The sequence below is a fragment of the Culex pipiens genome, chromosome 1 (genome assembly GCF_016801865.2).
Source record: "Culex pipiens pallens isolate TS chromosome 1, TS_CPP_V2, whole genome shotgun sequence".
NCBI classification, from domain to species: domain Eukaryota; kingdom Metazoa; phylum Arthropoda; class Insecta; order Diptera; family Culicidae; genus Culex; species Culex pipiens.
In genome coordinates, this window is record NC_068937.1 from 88,452,244 (window position 1) to 88,474,567 (window position 22,324).

The 22,324-nt window shown below is 40.6% G+C and overlaps 1 protein-coding gene across 2 annotated transcripts in view; it reads right to left on the bottom strand.

Annotated features, from left to right (window-relative positions):
* Nucleotides 1-8,373: 8,373 nt before the first annotated feature.
* LOC120428991 (leishmanolysin-like peptidase) overlaps nt 8,374-22,324 on the bottom strand; it is a 54,645-nt gene continuing 40,694 nt past the window's right edge. The window contains exons 2-9 of one of the 2 annotated variants that reach the window (XM_039594129.2): nt 14,724-14,855; nt 14,464-14,658; nt 14,020-14,405; nt 13,738-13,963; nt 13,487-13,674; nt 9,839-9,868; nt 9,483-9,775; nt 8,374-9,420 (exon numbers count right to left, since the gene is read on the bottom strand). In XM_039594129.2, the coding sequence (XP_039450063.1) occupies nt 8,960-9,420; nt 9,483-9,775; nt 9,839-9,868; nt 13,487-13,674; nt 13,738-13,963; nt 14,020-14,405; nt 14,464-14,658; nt 14,724-14,855 (1,911 nt within the window). In that variant the 3' untranslated portion in view covers nt 8,374-8,959. The remainder of the gene's footprint in view (nt 9,421-9,482; nt 9,776-9,838; nt 9,869-13,486; nt 13,675-13,737; nt 13,964-14,019; nt 14,406-14,463; nt 14,659-14,723; nt 14,856-22,324) is intronic. The other variant, XM_039594130.2, reaches the window with a different exon arrangement.

The following is a 22,324-nucleotide window of genomic DNA, read 5'->3' on the forward strand; positions in this document are numbered from 1 at the left end:
GCTAGACTTACTTAGAAAAAGGTAGCGAAACATCAGGCTCTTTTTCCCAACCCTATTGTGGAACTCGATCAAATTGACCGTTTGACCAAATTTAATTGAATTTAAACAACAGGGCTGCGTAAGTGTCGCGTGGAGTTGGTAGTTGTGTGGGGTAAAGGTCTGGGATTCGCCCTAAGCAAGCGATACGACCAGTGGCATAGATGAAATTAACGGATACCATATTATTCTCAAGGCAAGCAATCGGATGCTGCTGTTGAGACGATTCCCGTTTATTTAATTTTCCATTAAAATTTTAAAGTTTTTATGTTGTATTAATCTCAAGGCAAGTATTCAGATGTTGCTGTTGAGAAGATTCCAGTTTTAACATTTTTTGAGTCTTTTAAGTTTATTATGAAAATATTATTCTCAAGGCAAGTTATCAGATTCTGCTGTTGAGAGATTCCCGTTTAACTGTTGAGGAAATTAATTTAGGAAAGGTTCTTTCTTAGACAGCCGGCTGTGGAAAGATCGATCTAAATCAAATGAGATTAAGAGGTGATCATTTACACTCACTTGCGTTCACATGAAGAGGTCATCCTATTGGAAACTCATTCAATATAAAAAAGCCAAGTTCACAAAGAAATTTGGATGTTTAATACTTTGTCCCCTTTTTGTTCAAGATAGTTCACAAGTGGTTAATTTTGGAGTCGTTATTTATCAGTTTGAAATTTACTTCAATTTCTATGTTCACTTCTTTTTAAAGAACGAAACCTAACAACTTGTTTACACATTTTTCTAGCTCAAAATTAATTATGATTTCGATTTATCGCCCATAAGTTCATCAGAGAAAAGGAAAGCTCGGAACAAACTCACCGGGTTCATCCTAAGCCGACGATTAGGTGTTGAATCACATTATCCAAAAGCAGTCTTCCAACATACTGCCTAAACTCACGTCGACGAAACACAAATCAGGAGCAAATTTTACTATGTACAATGTGATAGCAAAAGGCTGTCGCTTCAGTTCTCCCGCTGCGCTCTTGTGTGACGGACGTGTGGCTGCCGCGCGCTCGCGGCTTTGTTTACGTTTGGAGGTGTCGTGTTTAGCGGGTCAAAAGTACCGATAGTGGCCGTCGTGGTTCTTTCGGTGGACTTTCCGCCCCAACATTCCGAGGAATGGAGGCGAACGAGCGCAAAAGGAAGAAAGAGGACGATAACAAAGTGGAGCTGAATCTGCTCAACAATAACAAGTTCAGCCCGCTAGCGGAAAACAACAACAATGCCAGCCCAGCAGGAGGAGGGGACGCCCCGACGTTTCCAGCACCCGGCCAGTCGGCAAGTAAACAAAAGCAACCACCTTTGATGGTGAAGAACACCACGGACTTTTACAAGATCGTGGCGATAGTGGAAAGTTGTAAATTTGGTTTCGAACCGATTTACAAACTAACCCGATTTGGAACCAAGGTGACCTGCTTCTCTGTCAAAGATTTTGACAAGTTGCAAGAGCTCCTCAAGAAGATGAAAGTGGTATTCTACACCCACGGCCGAAGAAGCGAACGATCTCACCGGGTCGTTGTTCGTGGTTTACCTGATCAACTGAAACCGGATGAGGTCAAGTACCTGCTGAAGAGGGATCTCAATCTGGACGCGCTGGAGACGCATGTCATCAAGCGGAAGGAAAAGTCCACCGTGGACGAAACTCCATACATTGTGGTCTTTCCCAAGGGATACACCAATCTGAAGAAGCTCTCTGCAATGAAAGTTGTGGCAAGCACCATCATCCGGTGGGAGGCCTACCGGAGAACAAGCGGCCGAACGTGACCCAGTGCAGGAACTGCTTGCAGCTGGGTCATGGAACCAGGAACTGTCACCTCAAGGGGAGGTGTAACAACTGTGGGGGTCCCCACTAGACGGACGAGTGCAAAGTCCAAGAAGCAGAGTCGAAGCGGTGTGCCAACTGCTCTGGAGCTCACGAAGCCACGGACCACAGTTGACCACAGTTGCTTCCGGCGTTCACGCCGGCGGAGTTCCCTCCGCTGCCGGGCGCAGTTCCGGACGGAAAATCGAAGGATCGCCCTCGCCCCGCAGGAAGAAGCCAAGGAGACGGTGGAGCCACGAAGGAGGAAGCCGGGGAGGTGCTCTACAGTTCGGCTTCAGATATTATAACAAAACATTTATTTGTTTATTTTGCTTTTGACATACAATGTTGCTAATTCAACGTTTTTTAGGATTATACCTTTGTATTTTTTTAAATGATTTTATTTCACATCTAAACATTCTTTATGTCACACAGTCTGCCTGTGTGGATCAATCGGACCGCGCACTGGACTCACAATCCAGAGGTCGCCGGTTCGAATCCCGAGGCAGACGCAAAAATTCTAAGTGTTAATATATGTATTCGGTGCCCTCTCCCCGTGCCATACCTTCACACTTAGGAGACCCGGGAGGCGGAGTCTTGTCGCAAAAAGAACGATACACGCCTGTGGATCCGTTGACGAAACCGCAAGGTTTAAGAGGGCCACATTATAAGGTGTTACGTCGATTCCGTTTTTTACATTCTTTATGTTTGAATTTAATTCTTATCATTTCAATATTGATGCTATTAGAATTAATTATTAAACTTGAAAAATATGCAAAAAGAATGCAAAAGACACTGAATTCTAATTTCTTAAAGTTTTGGCTGTTTTTATTTCAATTTGATTGTCTAATTCAATTGTTTCTTTTTTGAGGATTTCGATTAATTATAATTTTTTTCAGAGCAACTTTTCAATGCTAAAGTTTTGCTGGGAAAAAGCTTAAAAAAGGCAAATTAATCATATTGAAAATAAAGATCGCTGCAAATATTTAAAAAATTTAAAAAACAATCTAAAGAAGTCAAGAACTCATATAGCTTTTTCTTCATAATCTTCAATAATTCTAAGAAATTTGAAGAATGACGTATCAGATATATATTTGTATACACTTTTTTTGAAATTTCATGTCTTTAAAATAATTTTGAAATGTTTTGTAAAATATTTGAATAAGGGTGCACAACAACGCAAAAACAGTTTTTTCGTAGAGAAGATTTGAATCCAAATTTCGTTTTAATAAATTTTATCTTGTCTCGTTGATTTTTTAAACTTGAATAAAAACTTGCAATGACGAAATTTAGATATTTTTTTTAGATAATGATGTCAGGGAATTCAATTTCAATCGACAAAAACAATTACAATACAATTTTGTCCAAAACAAAATAAAAGTAAATCAAATAAACACATCTTTGAAAGTAATCTTTGTATTTCTTTCTTAAAATCAAGTTATTTGAATCTTATTTGCAACACTTGTTTATGTATTTGTTTACTTGAATTAACCTATTAAAATAAATTTCGTGAAAAAAAATGTTAACTGTTTTTTACTTTCACCAACATTAGTTCCGGCCCGCCTCTGCTTTAAAAAAATCAGACCTGGCCCGCAGGGCCAAAATGTTGGGCACCCCTGAATTAACTGAAATAATCGATCAATCGAATTGATGTATTTTCAGAGCAAAGCAGCAGTTTTATAGTTTTATAAAGTATTGTTTTGTATTGTATTGAAAAGAATGTTTTAAAGAGTTTTTCGAGACATGTTCATGAGAAAAGGAACAATTACGTTCATTATTCTATATGTGTTAAGTAGTGACTTTTCTGTAGAAATTAAAAAAAAGTTAGCCCAATATCTTACATACCGAATTTGTTTTGTTTAGGTAAGTAGTTTTAGAAAATACACCGTGTGGTAATTATTTGACAGCTTGTGAGTGCCAGTTTCATAGGGACGTGGCGTTACATCGTGCTGCCATCTGGTTGTTTTAAATGCAAGAGTGGAAAAGTGCTGAGTCATCGTCTAAAAATAGACGGCGTCCTATCTCGCCCAGCAAAATGAAGTCGATAAAGTAGTCGGTTTCCATGAGAAAAAGTGGAAAACGTGGTATAAAAATAGCGACGCCATCCCCCTATAACTCCAGAAGGATTAACAAAGTTTATGATGACCGCTAAAAGAACGATGAGTGACAAGCATACTGATATCGTTACTCTTGTGACTTAGTTCCTATTTTTGAAAGAGAAAACTTATCTTTAAATACTGAAACTGGCCTCACAACATTCACATTTGCCGGGACCCGTGGTGTAGGGGCAAGCGTGGTTGCCTCTCACCCAGTAGGCCTGGGTTCGATCCCAGACGGTCCCGGTGGCATTTTTTGAGACGAGATTTGTCTGATCACGCCTTCCGTCGGACGGGGAAGTAAATGTTGGCCCGGTCTAACCTAGAGGTTAGGGCGTTAGCTCAATCCAGGAGTAGGAGTCGTCTACCTAGGTCCTGTCTCGGTGAAGTCGCTGGTAGGCAGTTGGACTCACAATCCAAAAGTCATCAGTTCGAGTCCTGGGGTGGATGGAAGCTAAGGTGTAAAAAGAGGTTTGCAATTACCTCAACAATCAAGCCTTCGAACACCTAGTTTCGAGTAGGAATCTCGCAATCGAGAACGCCAAGGCAATGCTGTAGAGCAAATAATTTGTTTTTTTGACATTCACATTTCTGGAGCAACACGAGAAAAGGGCGGATAAGCATTTTGACATCTAGAACTATTCTGCAAATTCCGAGCGAACAGGTATCTTTTTCACAAAATTCGATGTTTTAAACAATAGCTGGCCTTCCCAGCTACCATCTAACGTAGCGAGTTTTGTTAAATAGTTACCTGTTGTTTCGGAATTTGCAAAATAGCTCTAGCTGTCAAAATGCTTATGCGCCCTTTTCAAATGTTGCTCCAGATTTGTCAAAATTACTTGAAGCACTGCATTTGTCAAAGCACGAGCATGATTCTTTTTTCAGATTCTGGTTTGAAAAGTTGAGTAGACAAGCACAAAACGAATATAAACTTGTAATTTGTAATGTAATGTTAAAATAATGGGCAGCGCTTACAAAAAAAAAACAAAGAGCTTTCTACAATTTCCAGCTTATTTGATCCGCCGTCACAAATGGCCAGAATTCTGAAGTTATTTTTAAGTCTAATACATCAAATTTTAATTTTCTCTTGTATGGTGTTTTAGATACAGAATCAGTTGATTTGTACGCCGGATTCTTGTTTAAAGTAACCGTTTTTTTTATTTATTCAATACAAAACCATGAATTTCATCCGTTAAAATCCGATTTTCGGCAGCTTTTAGAACATCTCAACAGAAATAGTAGAGTATATTTGGATAAACTAGAAATCTCAGCATATAAAATGCCTAATCTGCGAAACACCCTGAAGCAAAGGATGCCTACAGAGTGGAAACGACAAGCAAAGTAAAACGAGTCGGAAGCTTTAAGTCGAAAATCGCCCACTTCATACTTTTACGGCGGTGAACACATAAGCCTTAAAAGGAAGAAGTTTCCTATGACTTTATTGTCGCAGAATAGCTGATTTTATGACGGTTTCTAAACACACAAAAAAATAGCCCAAAATAGGCAAAAAAATAGCCCAAAATGTATCCTAGAACAAATTTAGAATTTCAATCATTAGCATTAGCATTAGGAGTCGTGTGGTGTTCGTGGGAGAGATCGGTGGGCGAATCGACGCGCGCGATTCCGCTTAAAAGTGCTAGAAGATTCTGGAATTCATTGAAAAAGGTGTCGCGTCGTGGCCTTGAAAGTTTGGCCTTCAGTCGTGTGGTGTTCGTGGGAAGGATCGGTGGGCGAATCGACGCGCGCGATTCCGCAAAAAAGTGCTAGAAGATTCTGGAATTCATTGAAAAAGGTGTCGCGTCGTGGCCTTGAAAGTTTGGCCTTCAGTCGTGTGGTGTTCGTTGGAGAGATCGGTGGGCGAATCGACGCGCGCGATTCCGCAAAAAAGTACTAGAAGATTCTAGAATTCATAGAAAAAAGTAGGCGTCGTGGCCTTGGAAGTTTGGCCTTCAGTCGTGTGGTGTTCGTGGGAGAGATCGGTGGGTGAATCGAAGCGCGCGATTCCGCAAAAAAGTGCTAGAAGATTCTGGAATTCATTGAAAAAGGTGTCGCGTCGTGGCCTTGAAAGTTTGGCCTTCAGTCGTGTGGTGTTCGTGGGAGAGATCGGTGGGCGAATCGACGCGCGCGATTCCGCAAAAAAGTGCTAGAAGATTCTGGAATTCATAGAAAAAAAGTAGGCGTCGTGGCCTTGGAAGTTTGGCCGTCAGTCGTGTGGTGTTCGTGGGAGAGAACGGTGGGCGAATCGACGCGCGCGATTCCGCAAAAAAGTGCTAGAAGATTCTGGAATTCATAGAAAAAAGTAGGCGTCGTGGCCTTGGAAGTTTGGCCTTCAGTCGTGTGGTGTTCGTGGGAGAGATCGGTGGGTGAATCGAAGCGCGCGATTCCGCAAAAAAGTGCAAGAAGATTCTGGAATTCATTGAAAAAGGTGTCGCGTCGTGGCCTTGAAAGTTTGGCCTTCAGTCGTGTGGTGTTCGTGGGAGAGATCGGTGGGCGAATCGACGCGCGTAATTCCGCAAAAAAGTGCTAGAAGATTCTGGAATTCATTGAAAAAGGTGTCGCGTCGTGGCCTTGAAAGTTTGGCCTTCAGTCGTGTGGTGTTCGTTGGGTAGATCGGTGGCAAATCGACGCGCGAGAATCCGCGAGATAGTAGTGGAAGATTTGTTTTTTTTTTTAATTTGTGATAGAAGGCTTCGAATCGTCGTGTATAGGTTGAATTTCTGTAGTTGAGCTGGTTGTTCGCGGTCCGGACTGGACAAATTCGTGTTGAAGTTTGTTGCAAAGAAGTCGTGCGCGAAGAATTTAATGAATTCGATTGAAACATTTCGGTGTATCAGCACTATTTGAGGTTTACATGATAATGAATAATACGTTACCTAACATTTCATTTCGTTTTGAAAGCCCTTCCTATAGCATCGTTGCTCGGATGGCACGCCAACGGTTAGAAGTAAAAAATACGGAATTGAGTATATAGTTAAGTCCTTCTCATAGCGTCGAAGCTCGGAAGGCAACGATTATGTTTCACTTTCTGTTCATATCATCTACCAATAATGAATCCGAATCTATTTAAAATTGTACGTCACCGAATAATACGTTAATTCAAATTTCATTTCGAAAGCCCATCCCAAAGCATCGTTGCTCGGATGGCACTCCGGCGGTAAGAAGTAAAAAATACGCGAATGATAAGTCCTTCTCATAGCGTCGTAGCTCGGAAGGCAACGATTATGTTTCACTTTTTGGTCATATCATCTACCAAGATGAATCCTGACCTTCCCTTTCCTTCCCCTACTAACACAATTCCCCCACTTCCCGTGATGCTTGAAGGAGATGCTGTGGATTCAACGGTCTCATGCGGTGTCAACAGGTATAGAGCGACAAACTCTGTGTCTGATGAGTCTGCAACTTCAACTATCGGACTAACATTCCTACCTTTGTTGAACTGCATCTCCTTGGGGGGGCGCCGGTATTGACTTAAAGCAGAGATCTTCGGGGTTATACAGTGAGGATGATTAGCTCCCACTATTCATCTGTTGGTTCATTGTGTAACTTCAGCTGATCCGTCAATAACGGAGTAGCAGCTCATTGGCAGTCAACCATGCTCATGCTCATGCTCATGCTCATGCTCATGCTCATGCTCAATCATTAGCATTAGCATTAGCATTAGCATTTGCAGGACGCCCCACCACCGGAAGGCTCCACAACGCTTATCCCACTGTTTGGTGTGGCTGTATTAGACACTCATCCGGAACAATAATCCAACACGGGAGATACCATGTCTTCATCTTTTGATGAGTGTGTAATACAACCCAGGGCATAAGGGGGTCTTGGCCAGGTCCAAACTATCCTCAGGGATGGGAAGGATGGTTAGTAAACACCTATCTAAAGTGCGCAAGGACCCCTACGTCACCTTAGTGGTATAGATGTTTGTAGGGAGGTTTTGGACTCAATGTTAGTAGGAGAGGTAGAACCCTAGGATACACCTCGAAAGGCATCACAACTGGCAATCTTTTCCCTTCTGAATTCCATTGCTTAGTAAAAGGGAAGGTAGTGTATCATCACAAGCTGGACCTTGCCACGACACCTTAGGGAAGGCGACTAAGAAACAGCCACTGAATCCGCTGCGGCCCGATGCAGCATTATTAGGTAATTTTAAAAGTTATACAAAAAAAAATCTTTCACCGTTAGAATAACTTAAACCATCAATATAAACCCACTGAGAATCTTAGCTCGAGCCTCGAGATCGAGCCTGAATCGAGTCGAGGCTCGAGCCAAAATTCTCAGTGGGAAGTTTGATGTAGATAAGGAGCCATCCATAAATCACGTGGACACTTTTTTCGAAAATGCAGACCTCCTTCCACTCCCTTCTTGTGGACAACGGTCATCCACCTCAAGTCTACACGTAATTTATTAATTGATCGGACTGAAATATTAAAACAACATTAATAGTTACTGTAGAAATCTTTACATTTTATTCATGCTTTTTAGACCACAACATAGATCGACTTTGGCAGTTTATTTTCTAGTCCTATCGATCGATCCTGCTACTTCTTGGAATAGTGTCGATGCCAATTTGTGGAACACCCTGACAGGAATGGTCTGCTTCGCGTGGATTTTTATTCACACTTATTTTTGGGGTTTAGCAGAATCATAATTAGTTAATCTTACTACTTATTCTATCAACTATTTGTTTTCTGTCGACACGTGTAACAACGATATAGATATTTGTTCGTTTACTTATACTGAGATCTTTCTGGCTGTCTCTTTAATTGCAGTTTTTGATGTTTTCAGCACCTAGCTATATACAATATTTGTTCGTTAAAATGTATTGTACGTTTATGTTCATTATTTACAGGTAAGAAAAGGTATTTACATACGTTGTGACTGACAAAACTTAAAACTAAATAAAAGCTTCTGTTGTGCAGTTTAAAACCAAAATTAAACACAGATGAACACTATCACATGATATTAGACTTGCATACATAAATTAACAACGTTACGAAACGTCACATACGTCTAAAGTAGGAATCCGGAATTATCTGCTTAATCGTCCAGCTGCCATCAGACTGACGGCAATCGCTAACAAAAGCGAGTTCACCAAATGCACCGCTGCATTCGAACCACATTTCAGTTCATCTTTCGGATAAAAACTCAACGGGGGAGAATCTTCACTGACTTTACACCGTTCTCCCCGTAGTTCGAACTCTTCGTTGCACATTTCCTTGCAGGATGGGCATATGACAGCACCTTTATGAAGCCATCCACCGGCCATCAGCTGCACGTTTAGGCTCTGGCCAGCATAGAAGCAAGGGTACGAGTAGTTTGCTATAACAATGTGCAACCGTCCTTTTTCGCACTTATACTTGTAGCATCCGGAACCCCAATGTTGCCACTCACGCGTCTGCCGACAGGATCTTTCCTCCCACATGTGCTCGCTGTGATCGAAGCACTTCGACTCGGCTCCGTACGATTCTAACGCAAAGTTTTTCTCTGGTTCTAGAAAAGTAAACACAAACATCAATCACAAAATCGTTCAAACTTGACCAAAAAAAACTCACTGGGATTATTGTCCTCAAACTGGCACTGTGACCCCCGAACCACCACGTTTCGGCTGCGCCACGTGAACTCCTGGATGTACGGGCAATGGTCCGCCAGCGATACCGATCCTCCGTAGTACGCCTCCTCACCGGTCGGCACGTGAGCCAGTGAATCAAAGTTCTGATATTGGCGGGGCAGAGGACTTTCGTGGCGTATCAGGTTGCACAAAGCCACCGAGCTGCGGTCGTCGGTGCATTCCGTCTGCAACGGATCACGCTTTACCTTGGCACAGAACGGATGAATGGAGCGCCCTCTGGAGAGGAAAGCAAATATATCAGTCATGCGAAAACAGAAGCGGAACGGAGTTTGTTTTTACTTAGCAATTTCAGAGAATCCTTCAATCGAGCTGCTCGCAGAAATGAATCAGGTCAAATATGATTTAAAAAAAACATAAATCTTTCAGTTTATCTGAATTCATGGAAAAAATCGGTGTGCTGTAGTCTTTGATTTTGCTTTTGTTGTTATGGAACTCAACCACCCAAAGTTAGTGTTTTTAAATGTTTGCCAACTTTGCTATCAGATATCCATCAATTTAACTTAAATGTTTCTCTGGGCTTTGAAGATTTTGGACGATGTCTCAAACATACATTGGGGATTGAATTGGGGATCTACTGCTGAGGAGGTGGTTAACACTAAGCTACTAAGTTAGTTAAAGGCAGTAATAGGTATTTTTTTAAATCACTGCGCAAAACAATCGTGGCAGTTCAACAAAAAATCAAATATTTCCTGTTTCTAAGACAAAAATATGTGTTCCTAGTAGAATTTTGCCTGCTGAATCCGAATCCGGATCTAGAATTGCTTCAAGTGGTCCCAATTTTGAGATAAACCCGTTTGAAATGTTAGTTTAGGCTAAAATTAGCTAAATTGTTGACTATTCTATAAAAGAAATATTAATTAAACAGCTAAACCACAATACATGAATCTTAAAGTTCGCGTTTTCCCCTTTCTGAAACAATCCTGGTTAACAAAATTTGATTGTTCCTACGCATATTTATTGCCATTTTAAAATTAATGTTTCAGCTGGCTCTAATTCAAGTTATCCCAACTTGTATGTAAGTCAAATCTTGCTAGGATATCAATAATAAAAATCAAAAATGCTTCACAATATGTAAAATAAGGCTATCTCGTCAATCTTATTGATCATTTTGAGTGTGATTTTGTCTGCTGAGTCCATTCCCAACATTAGAATTATCCTAAAGGGTCAATGTAAAAATAGGGTTTTTGATTTTTCTTTTTTTTTTCAAAATTTATTTATGTTGAAGTTTGTCTCAGAGATGGCACAACTTCGATGTCTCTTCAAGCTAATTCTTAATTTTTAATGCAAATTTGTTTGCTAAATCCATTTTCATCATTAGATTTATTCAATAAGGTTAGGTTTTTGTGTTAAAAATAGGATTTAGTTTCTGGACTCGAATTCGGATTCAGCATTCAAAATTCTATTGGGAACAAATATTGTCTCAGAGATAAAATATCGTTGGACTGTCTTATCCGAAGATTCGCTTATCCGAAGTGAAATTTTTCTAAGGCCTTCGGAAAATCTAGTCTGGACTGTGTATGGTTGACACCTTCCTCACTTCTAACTAAAAATTAAGAAAGAAAAACAAAAATAATATTCATCTGAATAATTAATTCTTTCCAAAAAAAATTGGCCTCAAAAAGTATATCACTTCGCAGATATTCAAGTCTCGTTTGGAAGATCTTTCAAGTACATATTCAACGACAGGTCGGATGATGGATGCGGACATGGTTTTCATACACTTATCTTTTATGCAGAGTATGCAAATAACATGTGTTTATTCACAACTTTTGAGCTACCGTCAACTGGGGTGAATCGGGATTACATTCTGGATAGGGACAGCAGTTTTCAAAGCGAATAAAGGCTCGCAGTTTGGAAAACGATGCACATTTTTGTTGGTCTGTGCCTGCTTTATCCGAAACTATTCGCAATTCGCAATTTTCAGTGTAAGAACGGGCCTTGACCGATCTTTTGCAACAGGTTCCCGACGAACACGCACTGCCCTTACACCTACATCTCACCCTTGCGCTGTGTCAGTACGAGCAGCACGCTAGAACACGCTTTGAGTGTTCGTGCCAGGCATGCACACCTTCTTTTCCGGTTACGCATTTTAACTCGGCCGGGGGTGGTACATTACGTAGGGTTTGATGTAAGTATAAGCGCCTAACCATTTATAGTGTGCCTATCAATTTTCATTAAAGCAAAAACTGTTTTATTTTAGTTTGAATTCAAAAACTAGTTGTTATTTTACTGTGTATTGTTTTCTCCTGAAACCTTTCCTAGTGTTGAGTCGTGTTTATCTGTTGCTATTTCTTTTTTCGCGGTGTTTTGTTACAATTTTTGGTCCTAAGCATGTTATAAAAGTTTACCAAAAGTACAATAGTAATATTTGTGTTAATCCTTTAATCATTCCATAAATTGAGTAAGGGCTCGAACCTCACTTGCTTAAGAAAAAGGTGAAGTTTCAAAACAATGGACAGTGAAGGAAATATACTATGTAAAGAATCAATAGTAAAAGAAAGATAGTAATTAATGAAGTAGATAAAGAAATTAACAATAGTTAATAAATAGAGGTAACAAACAAGCTTAGATTGTATTGAGGGCAATTTACAGGGAAGATGAGAAATTATTCAAATAGATAAATAAAGAAAAGGCAAATGATAAACAAAATTGACTAAAAAAAAAAAAAAAAAAACTAAACTATTGGCACTACGCCCCCCGGGGCATGGCCTTCCTCTAACGTGGGATTTCTGCTCCAGCGCCTCTGACGAGACAGGAGAAACCGGGACCGACGTTTTACTTCACCATCCGATAGAAGCTCAGTGGATAAGGCGGGAATCGAACCCGCGTCTCATAGCATCATCGGGATCGGCAGCCGAAGCCGCTACCCCTGCGCCACGAGACCCACGAGACAAAATTGACATCGCTGCCAAATTAAGGGAAAGCAGACAGTTTGTTACAGCAGCATCAATTGGTAAAATAGAGTGGAAAAGCGTTGAGAAATAAGAGAATCAAGTAAGTAAAATCGAAATCAAATGGAGGATAGTAAACAGAAGCCGTTTTAGAAAATCAGTGAAACAAAATAAACAGAAGATAGCTGTTAGCTGAAATGGAAAGAGGAGAAACCCCGTTCTGCGATGCTCAGGTACATCCACAGCAGTTGACTCAACATACTGCGAATCAATTACACCTTGTCATCATGATGACTAAACCAAGGCAACGTGGAGGTAAGAAAATAGGACACTTGCAAGGAACCAGAGCCATGCTGTTTTGTCCAAACAGCACTACGGATGTAGTTGGGCTCCTTCCGGGATGTTCCTCGCCTGGGTGTCAACCGACGAGTATCATCAGTATCATGCAACCTTGGCCTGCTGTGCCTGCTTTATCCGAAACTAATTAATAAATTCCAAATATTATGCAATAACAAGGCTAAAAAAGCTATCCTATTCCCCCCCCCCCCCCCCCCTCCAGTGACCCGATTCTCCCCAGATGACGATACTTAAAAAATTTCTGATTGATGCATTCTGATTCGAGATTTTAGTTGTCTGCATGGATAAAAAATTACCGATTGAGAATGATATCTTCTACACTGTAAAATCTACAGCCTTTTGCATTGGAAATTGAGCAAATGAGAAGAGGTAACTTTAGACTTGGTTGAAATTAGGGTGGTTTACGTTTCAGGTGTTTCAGAAAATCTAATTTTCCAAAAGTTACGATTACAAAACTTGTTAGCAATTGATAACAAGTTGGTTTTATCTTTTATACATATCTTTTTGATTTATAAAAGACTTAAACTAATTGATTTATTTTAGTTGGCAATATTAAAAACAATAGGAGTTACGAGATACTCAATTCAAAATTTCCGCGCGCGCTTCGATTCCTTCCCAATCGACACTATAGCCACACCAAGCCGATCTCCCCTGCTGTTTGTTTGCTAACCCAAATTACCTTGCATTATTGGCCGTTATCCAATCCTTGCAGCTTCTCATCGCAAAGTTACAGCCTAACCCTCGACCCCACGTGAGAGGCGATGCCATGCTGTAATTTGCTTTATACCACCCGGAGTCTTCCATCAGTGCCAGCGTTATCCGCGAGAAAGCCGAGCTTTGTGTGTGCGTCCCCGTCATGGCCTCGTTCTAAAATAAAAACCAGAAGATAAATGATCAATCGATTTGAATTCTACGGTGTTGTTTGCTCACCTCCAGTACTCGCTTTTCCCAGTGTGTTAGAGCAGTGCCTTCACCACCTTGATCTTCCAGTTCGGCACCTTCTAGCTTTTGACAGCTAAAGTGATCCCTTATCTCTTTGGTAACCCTCGGAGTCACCATCATGTCGAGCGTTCGGTTAATGTGTCCACCCCGGACAGCCCAATTGTCGCGGACGATCTTCCGGATGGTTTGATCACTCCACTGGTGAATTTGCAGCCTGAAAAATTGAGCTTTTTTGGTAGGTGACTTCTAAAGAGAATAACGAGATCTTACTTTTCATTCAGATAGGGTTTGCCTGTGTCGGGCTTTCGAGGCGTCCGCGGGTTTCCTTCGTCGTCCCGAAAAAAGGCATACAAACTTACAGAGAATCCCAAAGCATGCAAGATTTCATGCTTTACGGTCGAGAGCAGCGTCTGAAGTTCCTGAGGTTTGGTGCTTATACTTTCTGGACAAAGGTTCGCATGCCCAGCTATGGGTCGATCCAGAGCGGCTTCCTGTTGACAATGTGCTGCGTAGGCCACCGTTAAACCCTTGTGACAACGTTCCGACTGCCGTGCCGATACGTAGAACACGAAATCTGCATTGGAAATGCCTATTCCAGCGGAAGTGCTTGGATCCTCCCTACAGTCTTGACCAGTGGAATTGCACACGCGACACACCTAGGGAATAGAATTGTTATTTCATATAATTTGGAAGCATTTAGTAGCTTGATATCACATCTAGATGATCCTCTGGAACCTGCACTTCACCGCAAAGTGTGACCGGTTTGCAAGAATCGATGCAATAGGTGAGTGAATTTTTCACAAACACCTGACTACTTTCGCACTTTCGATTCAGTCTTATAATCTCCTTCGTTTGGCGCACCATAAGTGCCTGTTCCCAGAAGCGGACGGCATCCGGAAGAATGGTATCCTAAAACGGCAGCAGCAGAAAATGTTTAAACCATGATCGGTAGCGAGCGGTGCAATAGTGCGCACATTAATTAGAGAAAACTTATCACTATCGAGTCGGTACACCGACTCATCGTAGACTAGCAGTATCCGAAGCGGTTGGTCGATGCTTCGCTTTCGTATTACGTGTAATGGCTCCAGCTGAACTCCATGTATCACCTGAAAAAAAGGCAAGAAAATGGCAATTTTAAAACAAGTTTGTACCATACCGGTTGCGGAAAATCTCGAAACAATACTGGTAGAAACATAGTGAAAGTCTTATCATAACAAAATTTCAAGTTTTTCATACATAAACTTTTGCTCTAATGGTCATCTGAGGATTAGTTTACAATTGTATAATTCACCCCTAAGTACCCTCCAGCTCCCACTAGAAAAGATAAGTGACTCCCACCGTAACTTCCTCTTAAAAGGTGCCCGCTTGAGCTCTATTACATCGAGGAAATGATTAAATATTGGCCGCGCACTGCCACAGATCACTGCTGTCCGGCTAGCAGCAACTGGTTTATCGTCGTTACGCACCGGACCGTGGCGTGTTCGCGCGAGCGCAGCCTCAGCATTCTCTTTCACCCAAAGAAACTAAGCTTTTTTCTCGATCGTGAACCACGGACACGGTCGATGCAATTGCATCGTTTGAAATAAGTAATCACGACGCTTTTGCGTTTTTTGTTTTATTTCTTCGCCGATGGTTGCAAGGTGAGGCAGCGGCAGCGATGGTGGTCAAGTTCGAGGCCAGTTGTGTGCACCTATGACCAAGACATACACAATTTTGTACACATAATATTATTAAAAATTAACTGTATCAAATTGGGGCAAAGGTTGGTTTATTATTCGTTACCAATCCTAAAAATTGATCATCATGAAACAGATCTAGCCAACCACCATTTAAACCAACGTTAAAATTGACTCGCAACAGTTTTCATGTCATTTCGACCAGAAGTAATTGCCTTTGAAATTTGTAGTACCGTCATCTGGGGCGAATCGGGACTACAGTCTGAATAGGGACAGCAGTGTTTAGAGCACTTAAAGGTTCTAAATTTGGAAAAGGATGTACACATTTTACTGGTCTGAGTCTGTTCTATCCGAAACCAACCAGAAAAATCAAAATATTGTGCTCTAACATGGTTAAAATTGCTGTCCCAATTCGCCCCATGTGTCCCGATTCGCCCCAGTTGACGGTATGCATTTTTACCCAACATTGCTGTGTTTTTCACTCAAAAATTACTTTTTGAACTCAAATTGGATTGAAATTTAATTCGTTCTATATCAGGATTTGGCAACATTCAAACATTGGACTTTCTGTTGAATTTATGGCAATAAGATTTTGATGGATGATTATGTCTTAATTTGAAATTAAATAAAGTATGCGCGATCGGTTTCCATTCTGAGCAGTTCTCTAAGACAGTTTTGCATTTTTGATTTGGTTGAAAATTGTTGAGTACATTCTCTTTAACGAAAAAAAATGTTTGATAAGTACCTAAATAAGTTTTTAGCTATCCCAACAAGTTGAGGAAAAAATCTTAGTTCACGTGCTTCCTATTAATTGTTTGTTGTTTAATAGTTCTTTTTTCTTTTTTTTTTTTTTTGATATCATACTAATATCACTAATCTTAGTGTCGCTATACTCTGAACTAAATTATTTTATTTTTACATAATTAGGTTACACTGTCACATGTCGGGACCCTGGTGTGGGGGTAGGCGTGATTGCCTCCCACCCAGTCGGCCTGGGTTCGATCCCAGAAGGTCCCGGTGGCAAATTTTGAGACGAGATTTGTCTGATCACGCCTTCCGTCGGACGGGAAGTAAATGTTGGCCCCGGACTAACCTAAAAAAAAAGGTTAGGTCGTTAGCTCAGTCCAGGTGTAGGAGTCGTCTCCCTGGGTCCTGTCTCGGTGGAGTCGCTGGTAGGCAGTTGGACTAACAATCCAAAGGTCGTCAGTTCGAATCCCGGGATGGATGGAAGCTAAGGTGTAAAAAGAGGTTTGCAATTGCCTCAACGATTAAGCACCAGACACCTAGTTTCGAGTAGGAATCTCGCAATCGAGAACGCCAAGGCAATGCTGTAGAGCGAGTAATTTGATTTTTTTTTTGTTAGGTTACACTGATCTTATCCAAAATAAGCTAACTTCAACAGTTCCAGCAGCTCATCGCTGATTAACGTGCAGTGACTCAATGGGAAAAGCCCTCACGGGAGCGCAAAAACAGAGACAAACCGCCTCTCATAATTTTAGGCTTGCGAGCGCGTTTGTAACCATCATCACTGGCCACCGCGTGTTACGTAACTCCCCAAAAACTCATCACTAAAATTTTGCAGACGGAAGAAGAGCCGTGTCGAGTGATTTCACCGCGATTTTCATGCCTTAATCATGTGGCAACCGAAACTAGCAAGGCAGCGCGCGCAGTTGGATGAAGTAGTTTTATCGCACGTCGTGGCTATTTTGACCGACATGTTGCTGCTTGCTGGGTTTGAGCTTCACGAGCGCTGGCTTTTTAGTCACTTCATCTAGAGCTAAGCGTCGTACTCTCTTCCGAGATTTACGATGCATCCAACCGACACGTCTGTATTGTATAAGTCTGTCGAGCTATGCCGGCTGATTGTGATGTTTAATGATTTGCTACCTAATTATGGGAAAGTGAAATTGGTTTCCAATTTTTATGATGCAGGGATAGATACGATATGATTAGCCCTATTGTGCTAGACTGGATTTGGAACTCGACAATTAAATACGAGTAACATTAACAATACGAGTATAATTTAGCGTTTTAAAAAGAGAGTCAAATGTTTTTAAAAGCACAACGTTTGAGGGATAAAAAATACTCCGAACTAGTTTCCAAAACCTTAAAACTCAAAGAAAACAAACAAAGTCTGCAGGCAATTCTGCACCTCTTAAGCCTTCCACATCTCGATACCGTACAGTTCGTGGCCGTGGAAACTCAGTGAACTTTACATCTTAAAGGCTAAACCAATTTCTGAGTTGCTTTGTTCTTGCTTGAACAACCCTTGAGCACAATTCTGGTTTCTGTTCTATTTTCTCTGCACCCACGTCTTTAAACCGCGTTGCAGGAACCAGACCACCATCAAATTGCTCTTAGTTTACACAACCCACTCAGTTACGAAAAGAAACAAATAGTACAGCCGACTGCAAGCTATAGCGTCGCCATATACGAGGAAAGTTGAACTTATCTTGTCGCTGTTGCTGCTGCTGACAACAGAAGTGAATTAACATATCAACTTCCCCGTGATGAATTAATGGGGGTATATGCAAAGCTCTTAGTATACAAAGTTGACTTTCATTATCTGCGACTAGGCAGTTAATAATGAAATCTGGAATGCAAGATTTTCTTTATTCAATCCACTTTCACACTTGTGCGTAATTTGTATGGAGACTTGTAAAAAAATACAACTTTTACCAAATAGCTTCTCCAGACATATGAAATAAATGGACACAGTTTCCAAATATTTAAATTTCAATATCTCGAGAAATTAAAGACAAAACATTGATCAAAATTGGAAATAAAATAAATAAATTGTTCGCTCTACAGCATAGCCTTGGCGTTCTCGATTGCGAGATTCCTACTCGAAACTAGGTGTCTGGTGCTTAATCGTTGAGGCAATTGCAAACCTCTTTTTACACCTAAGCTTCCATCCACCCCGGGATTCAAACTGACGACCTTTGGATTGTTAGTCCAACTGCCTCCTACACATGGACTGAGCTAACGACCTAACATCTAGGTTAGACCAGGGCCAACATTTACTTCCTCGTCCGACGGAAAGCGTGATCAGACAAATCTCGTCTCGAAAAATGCCACCGGGACCGTGTGGGCTCGAACCCAGTCCAACTATGGGGTGAGAGGCAACCACGCTTATCATTTACCATCGGTCCCGGAAAACTTTTGTAAAATTTTCTCAAGAACACGATGGTGAGGTCAAAACTTTTATCAAAATATACTCTCAATGTGGAAATTATGCTACAATTTTACATTCACGCAAAATGCACTGAAAACAATTTTTAATTTGAAAATGGACTACGTCAATTGATTCTACGTCGCTCGTGTGGATCAATCGGACCACGCACTGGACTCACAATCCAGAGGTCGCCGGTTCGAATCCCGCGGCGGGCGCTCTAAAATTCTTTGTGTAAATATGGGTATTCGGCGCCGTCGCTCCGTGCCATACTTTCATACACTTAGGAGCCCAGGGCGGCGAAGTCCTTGTAGTTAAAAGGAAGACACTAGTGATTGGTACTAGCAATGGTGGCCGACAGCTATAAAGTCAACTTCGTTTAGTTGATTCTACGTTCAAATTTATTTAAAATGAGTCCTAGCTCGACAGAGATATCGCAGTTTAAAAATGGAGGTTTATAACATGTTGTGCGAAAAAGCTTTTCTCGTAAAAAGGATACCTCTGACAAACAGACGTAAATCTCTTTGAAAATTCGCCAATCAACAATTTAACCGTCAAACCGAGGCAAACTCTGGGCCTACCCAAGGAAAGGGAGGAAGAGCATGTTGACAGTTTGAAAATTTTTTTTTTATCATCCAGACTTTAGTTTTTTTACTAAACTCGAAGTTAAACAAATAGCCCCCCAGCTGCTATTCAACGCTGCGGGATTTGCAAAATAGTAAACAGTCTCAGCAATGCTAATGCACCCTTTTCAAATGTTATTCTAGAATTTGAATTCATCTAGGCTCACTTACAGCTGCTTGGAACTGAATGCACGTACATTACCAAAAATAAGAGCCACCAGCTAGCGTTCACAACTAGGGTGCTCTAGGGAGGAGTGGATTTAATTTTATTTATACAGTCCAGACTGCCCTAGTAGCAACCTGCGCTAACTAACCTTAAAATCGAGGTCTACAAACTGACATGGCGCGCGTTGTTGGTGGCCAATGACTGTTACCTATTAGCAACTGATCTAGCTTTAGCAATCATGGTGTTTTATCTTTTCAGCGCATTCATACATGCGGTTGATAAGAGAAACACCACTAGATCGTCGAAGCATATAATCAGTGGTGCTGAAAGGATATTACGGTTCTGTTCAGCAACGGAGGGGCAACCATAGGTGATCTCTCATGCTCATGCTTAAGGCTACCAACTATACGGATTTTTTCCTTACCATACGGATTTTCGACCCTCTTCGCGGATTTTTAACAGGTCGGAATTTTTGTAGGGATTTTTTCGCATAATAAGGATTTGTACGGAATTTTAACAACTTTTTGTTAACTAGACATTTTTATTTTTATTTAACTGTGAGTTTGATTTAAAAAGGCAGTTTTCCGGGTTTTCCTCAATTCAAACTTGATTATCAATAAGGCTAGAGTTTTTTTTAAGGTCCTATAAACTATTGTCTTTCATATGTTGATAGGACCTTTTAAAAAAATCTCGAATTGTTCATTTAGAAATTTATTCATTAAAAGATCCAAAGGCCATGTAAAACTTGAAAACCTGTGAACATTTGAATAAACAAATCAAGAGTTTTTTTAAAAGGTCCTATAAACTGTTGTGTTTCACATGTTATAGGACCTTTTCAATATTTTTTTTTTAAATGTGTTCGTGAAAACACTGAATACGTTATTATTCGTTAAAGCAAACTTGACATTTCGTAAACTTTTAACAAAAAACTTAAGAACATAATGTTTTGATTCAAATCACGGTTTATTTTATGAATACTTTTAAACGTGCGCACTTTGATAGCATTTTTTGAAATTTTTGAGCTGTAAAAACGACACAGTTTTATATTTTTAATTCTCAAATTTATTCAATTTCATTTATATAAATAATTCCTTGACAGTTTTGGTTATACCATGCTGTCATATCGGCAAAGTGTACGGATTTTTGCTCAGCAAAAGTTGGTAGCCTTAGGTCATGCTCATGCTCATGACTTGATTGTTGAGCTTTAGTATGACCTTTAAACTGCCCCTGATCTCATATATGTCCCATATGCAGTAAACTACTCTAAAGTGATTTAGAATTTTTAAATCCAAGATGGCGGCCAAAATGGCGATGATGAAAAATAGAAAAAAATATTTTTTTTTATTTTACTGGCAATCAACTTTTCGAATTTGACTAAAATGGGGCCGCTGAACTCGAATTTGATGTTTTAAATAAGAAAATAAAAAAAGGGAAAAAATGTTAAGTTCGTGATTCGATTATCCGAAGCCCCATACAAACTTCTGGATAATCGAACTTCGGATAATCGAGGCTTCGGATAATCGAGTCTGGACTGGCTGAGGCTAAATTCCACTTTTGAGCTCGAGCCCTTGAAATTTGTATGGGACAAAATCATCCGAATCAAGATACCAATGTATGGAGAAAAGCAACAGTTTAAGTTAACGGTCAGTTATCGGTACAGCAGTTGTACAATCCTTATAATTTCTAGGACGTAGAATCTTCATTAATTTTGGAACAACTTCTCAACATATTTGAAGGATTTCTCGTGTTTTTAATGGCAATTTTTAAGCGAACCGCTGTTCTGGCATGGACCGCATGGCAGTAACCTGCGCGGTTTTGGCATGGTAGTCAATTTGGCAACATAAAAAAAAATTGTATACTTGAAGATCACTTATGTTAAATGACAAAAATGTTGGGAGCATGTTTTGGGATAACCCCTATGTTATTATTCATACTAAGAAAAACATGCGTCAACAGCATTTTCCAAATATGGCTGACATAACAATTCAAGCCGGGCCCATGTACTCTATATTTCATAAATACAAAAGCTAAACCGGTCCAGCAAAGCGTGTTGCTTTATATTGACATTAAAAGCCGCACCGTGTGCGCCATGTACTTAACTTATGGTGGCTGGTAACAACATCGGTCGCCGTTTGTCGTATGGCATGGCCCACTAAGTCCAAACACCACAGCAACGACAGCAGCAGCACAACAATTGGCTCTCTTTCTGGTCGATTTGCAAAATCTTGACCTGCCTTCCCCTGCAGCAGTAGGCCAACGTCATCTCACGCGCCACAAGGCAACCTCGGCATCGAAGGAGACGACGGCGCGGCGGCCGTAGGTGGCCAACTAGCTCGATCTGCTGCTGCTGCCTTGCATATGTTCTGCTCAACCTACAAATGGGCTCTGCCTGACGAAAAGTTCAAATGAGAAAATTGAGGACGCAAGAAAAACAAACTTTTAATTATCGATACCCGTGTTGTGGTGTCATACGTAGAAAATCCATCAACTGTGTTGATCAACTAAGTATGACATTGTTTTTTGTCTTCTTCACTAAGGTACACCTTTAATCATGCTCACACCAAACTGTTTTTGCTATTTCTTTTGCTAAGTGTTGAAAAATAATAAACGTTCATTATTTACCACAAATTATATCATGCCAAAAAAATTGCAACTCTTACAACTAGTACAAATGTAAAGCACCATGCGTCTCCATGAGATTAGTAAGGAAATTTTGTCCAAGGTGATGAATGCTACAGAGGAAAGGTGTCCGAAAAGCCCAACCCTCCCTTACAAAATGTAAAGATAAAAGCACTCACATAATTGACATTTCAACCCTTAGCACCAGAAGAAAAGCACCTGTCGAAACTGATGTAAATTGTTAAAAAATGCATCAACCCGTGACACACTTTTCAACCCTACCCGTGTGTCACCTGCTCGGTAATGCAAATGCAACCGC